This window comes from Austrofundulus limnaeus, unplaced genomic scaffold, assembly GCF_001266775.1.
Source record: "Austrofundulus limnaeus strain Quisiro unplaced genomic scaffold, Austrofundulus_limnaeus-1.0 Scaffold795, whole genome shotgun sequence".
NCBI lineage: Eukaryota > Metazoa > Chordata > Actinopteri > Cyprinodontiformes > Rivulidae > Austrofundulus > Austrofundulus limnaeus.
Window position 1 is genome coordinate 80,622 of NW_013953197.1, and position 4,892 is coordinate 85,513.

At 37.7% G+C, this 4,892-nt stretch overlaps 1 protein-coding gene across 1 annotated transcript in view; it reads left to right on the forward strand.

The window, feature by feature from the left end:
• The window catches only part of sbno1 (strawberry notch homolog 1 (Drosophila)), a gene marked incomplete in the record, with an annotated part of 73,388 nt that overhangs the window by 45,386 nt on the left and 23,110 nt on the right, over nt 1-4,892 (forward strand). The window contains 5 exon segments of the mRNA XM_014028667.1: nt 3,417-3,529; nt 3,645-3,716; nt 3,799-3,898; nt 4,034-4,108; nt 4,202-4,348. Of these exon segments, the coding sequence (XP_013884121.1) occupies nt 3,417-3,529; nt 3,645-3,716; nt 3,799-3,898; nt 4,034-4,108; nt 4,202-4,348 (507 nt within the window).

A 4,892-nucleotide genomic window follows, 5' to 3' on the forward strand; every position in this document is an offset into this window, starting at 1 on the left:
CGTCAGACGAGGCTATACAATGCGTGATTACATCAGACGAGGCTACGCAATGCGTGATTATGTCAGACGTCGGCGACAAGCTTTGCGGTAGTAAACAGGAAGTGGAACTTGCTAACTAGCGGAGGCTAATCATCTCGAGACAATGGAGCAATTTTTTTGGTGAATGCCTTGCTTTTGGGCAAGTTGTAATTATTCTACCTATTCAGCTAGTACAGGCTATGTTTAACGCTGCCAGGAGATGTAGGGAAATAAACGCAATGTTAAACTACGCAACAGAAAGGCACGTGAAACTACGCCGTGACGAGGCAGGAAAGCAGAAACAGCTGAACGTCATGTGAGGTAAATATGCGCTACGTCAGAATTTATTCAGCAAACGTGTTTCCATCTCCTGTATTGTGCATTAACTACTTTGCGAATCATCTAAATACCACCTCAAGCGAACGTAAAAACTTTTTAGCGAATTGAGGATTTTTTTTTCGAATTTTGCTGTTTCCATCCCACTTTTTTTTTCGCATTTTTAATGCGACACTTCTAAATGCACATCAAAAAGCCTTGATGGAAACATGGTTAGTGTGCTGTCAATCTAATACACAGTATTAGTAGTAGATGACAGAAGGTGAAATTATTCAGTTATGTACAATCAGTCTGACAATCGACTATAGTTTGTATGTTTGAATGAACTAAATCATTGTGTTTTAACATCTTTATCATTCTTGCTTGTCTGTCGGTCCGTGCACAAGATTACTCAAACATTTATGAACAATTTTTATGAAATTTTTAGGACATACTTAGGTTGTCAAAAAGAATAACTGAATACATTTCGGTGGTCAGCTGACATCTTCCAGAGTTGCAATTTGCTGTGTAGTCGTAATAGTCGCGTTCAGACTGTCATGAAAAAATCCAACCCTTTCTGCCTGCCTTTTGCATAATAGTAAAAATAAAATAACCTGACATTCAGATAATGCAATGCAAATAAAAATTAAGTGGGCTTATTGAGTGTTGTAAAATAAAAGCATTGAATATTAGGGCTGCTTGATATTAGAAAATCTTGTCATGGCGGTATTTGTAAATATTCAGATGATGATATCGGGTGCAATGTCTTATTTTTTTATTTTTCCCTTTCTAATCTGTACTTGCTACACTGTGACCTTTAGTGTTTTTGTCAATGTTATTTATGTCTGGTATGAGCTTTTGCTGCTGTGAGACCGTCCTTCTTTCTAAAAATTGCAGTAGCATAAAAATACAACTTTTAATCTCTTCAAATAACAATTAAACAGCAAGTATTGCATGCCAAGCAGTCCTTTGCGATAAGAATATTGCACACACTGATATTGTGATGATAATAAACACTTTCAGGCCAAAAAAAGATCACAACTAATATTTCATTGGACCGCCTTTAGCTTTGATGCAACATCTAGTGTTGTAGTCATTTTTCACCAAGATCTTGCATTGATGTTGGTAGAGTCTGACCTTCTCCAGCACATCTCAAAGATTCTCAATGGGGTTAAGGTCTAGACTCTGTGGAGCCAATCCATGTGTGAAAATTATGTCTCATGCTCCCTGAACCACCCTTTCACAATAAAAGCCTGATGAATTCTGGCATTGTCATTTTGGAATATGCCACCAGGGAAGAAACAGTCCGTAGATGGAATAACCAGGTCATTCAGTATATTCAGGTAGTCTGCTGACCTCATTCTTTGAGCTCATACTGTTGCTGAACCTAGACCTGACCACCTGCAGAGACCTCGGGTCATAGCACTGCCCTCACAGACTTGTACAGTGATGTGTGCATCACTTCACCTGCCTCTCTTCTTACCCTGATGCACCCATCACTCTGGAACAGCCTAAATTACCAGTTGGGGTTAAATAACTTGTTGCCAACTAGGGCTGCAACGATGAGTCGATTAATCGACGACTAATCGATTATTAAAATAAGTGATGACTAATTTAATAATCGATTAGTCGTTTTCTTTTTTTTTGTTCTTTGTTTTTCTCTCCAAACTGCTTTGACACCTTCCACTGCCACGTCTACCTTTCTGTCCTTGACACACATGCACAGTAGTGGTAACTGGGGTAGGCCGTGGACGTCACAAGACATTATACAGACAGGCTCTGGTATCATGGCTACCTGACAACAGAGCTCAAAGTGTGGGATCATTTTAAGAAAATGAAAGAGAAACCTGTGTAATATCTGCAGAGCAGAACTTACCTTCCACAGCTATTATTTTTAGTTAGCATATAGCTAAAATCTAACCATGGTTATATAATAGCAGCTGCATTCTGGTGCGATAAGCTCTGTTTTTTATTCAATTAACGTATGATCTGATTAGTCGACTAATATAATAAATAATCAGTGATTAATCGATTATAAAAATAATCGTTTGTGGCAGCCCTATAACCAACTGAAAGATAATTGCTCATTCAGTAATTGACTTAAAAACATTTAAAAACATTTCAGGCCATAAAACAAGGCCCCAGGTTGTTGGAGACTTAAAGGTGACCTAATATGTGGGTCCTAGAACAAGTTAGGATCCATCTGTGGGCTCTACAACACATGTTGGTTTGATTTAATTCACAAAGAATCTCATAATGAAATTTCACCTTTTCAGTTCTGCCTGTTCTCCCCTCCCAACCATGTTTTTACATTAACTCTGCCCTCCCAACCATGTTTTTACATTAACTCTGCCCTCCCAACAGTAGACGTACAAGTTTCCACATGGTAGAAGTTAGATACCTGATACCTAAAATTGGTAGATGGTAAGATGGTAGATACCTAAACTTACATGTAATTATTGCTAAATAATGGCTGGGTGCATTTTTTTGGTGTTTGGACTGCTTCTAGAAGCAGTACAGACCCAAAGGTGAGTTTAACAACATGAAAAAAGTGAATTTTGTATAATAGGTGCCCTTTAAATGTGGACATTTATCAGAGAAAAAAGTGGCATGAATTACTTAATAACTTTAGTTTTACGTCACCAATCAGCACAAATCAAAAACATTTGAAAATCTGCTGTATTGACACAAACTTAAATGATAAAGTGTCTAATCCACAAAGCTTAGCCCACCTTTCCTTTTGCAGGTCCGTCCTCTGCAGATAGTCTGTTCAGTAAAAGTTTCACAGCACAGTGTCTTTCTTTAGTTAAAATCCACTCAAATCAAATGCCTGCTTCAGTCGTTCGGTACGCTACACTTCTGTCCGTTATCTTCTGGTTGTCCATGGTGTATGAGACAGGAGCAGCAGAGAGGACCAGCTTCTCTGGGGAATCCTGAGGTGTTCCCCGGCCAGTGTGGGAATCCTGTCCTGGTCTTCTCTGGGTCTCCTCACGGTGGATCCTACCTGGAATACCTTTTTTCCCTTAAATCCAAGGCTGTCTAACACTATTGTAATGTGGACTAAAGTGATTGTTCTTGTTTAGGGCGAACACATCGGTCAAACCAGGTCACAGCTCCAGAATATGTTTTCCTCATATCGGAGCTTGCAGGAGAACAAAGATTTGCATCTATTGTCGCCAAAAGACTAGAAAGTCTGGTAGGTATTATTCAAATATTTAGGATGACACCTATTCTGGTGGGGAAGAAATGTAAAAAATTAAAATAAATAAAATTCTCTTCTAAACCCTGACCTTATGTGTTATTCCCTACAGGGGGCTCTTACTCATGGAGACAGACGAGCAACAGAAACTCGAGATCTCAGCAGGTTCAATTTTGACAACAAAGTATGCATGTCCATCCTTTGTGTGAAAGAGAAGGTATGTTTTCTTTGTTTTCTACTGTCTCATTCTTTCTTTTTTGTTGCAGTATGGCAGAAATGCTCTGGAAATAGTGATGAAATCTATTGTAAAGCTCGACTCTCCATTAGTGTCTTCACCTTCTGACTTTAAAGGAGATTTTTTCAAAGGTACGATGCATGTTTTTCACCAAACACGAACAAGTTTAATCTTTTATTCTGAAAGTTTTCTTTGTGCTCCACATAGGTTTTTGGTGTGTTTACTGTTATTAAAGCAGGATTTTGTTGAACATGTTTGTTCTACAGATATTCAGAGTGGGTTGATAGGTGTGGGCCTCATTAATGTGGAGGACAGATCCTGTGTATTGACTCTAGACAAAGGTGAGTTGACCCATCAGAACCACCTTTTAGGACTGAACATGTCATGTACAACTGGTGTGGAAATGTTCAGTCAACATAATTGTACCATTGCAGACTACAACAACATAGGGAAGTTCCTAAACCGTATTTTGGGCATGGAGGTCCACCAGCAAAATGCCTTGTTTCAGTACTTCTCTGACACTCTGGCAGCAGTGATTCAGGAAGCCAAGAGGAACGGCAGATATGACATGGGCATTCTTGGTGAGTTGATTCAAAATCCTGAACAAAACTGAGGCGTGGCGTCTTTTAAACCAGGGCTTCTTAACTTTTAGACCTCGGGGCCCAATTTATTGAACATAAAGAGACACGAGGTCCAGTCACACATTACCAATGTATGGATCAAAATGATAATTATTATAAATCTTTGTTTAATTTTTTATTGTATTTACATTATAACTAAATTAAATACACTTACAGTTTAAAAGTAAAACTCCTGTCAAGTAATCAGAAGACATGATTATAACAAACATTTTTATATTGTAACCTGCCCATAACTATTATTAACAAATACAAAGGTCAGTCAACAGACCACTCAGGCTTATTGACACAAAAATAACATTTTTTAACATAAAAAATAACAAAAATAGACAATTACATAAATAAAATAGTGGGCATAAAATAAATAAATTTAAAATGTTTAAATGTTTCAAATACAAAAAACCTGTAAATAAATGTGATAAAGTACAAATGAAAATATAGCATTTTTAAACTTTTACAACCAGAAGCTGCTCTTCATATTAGTGAC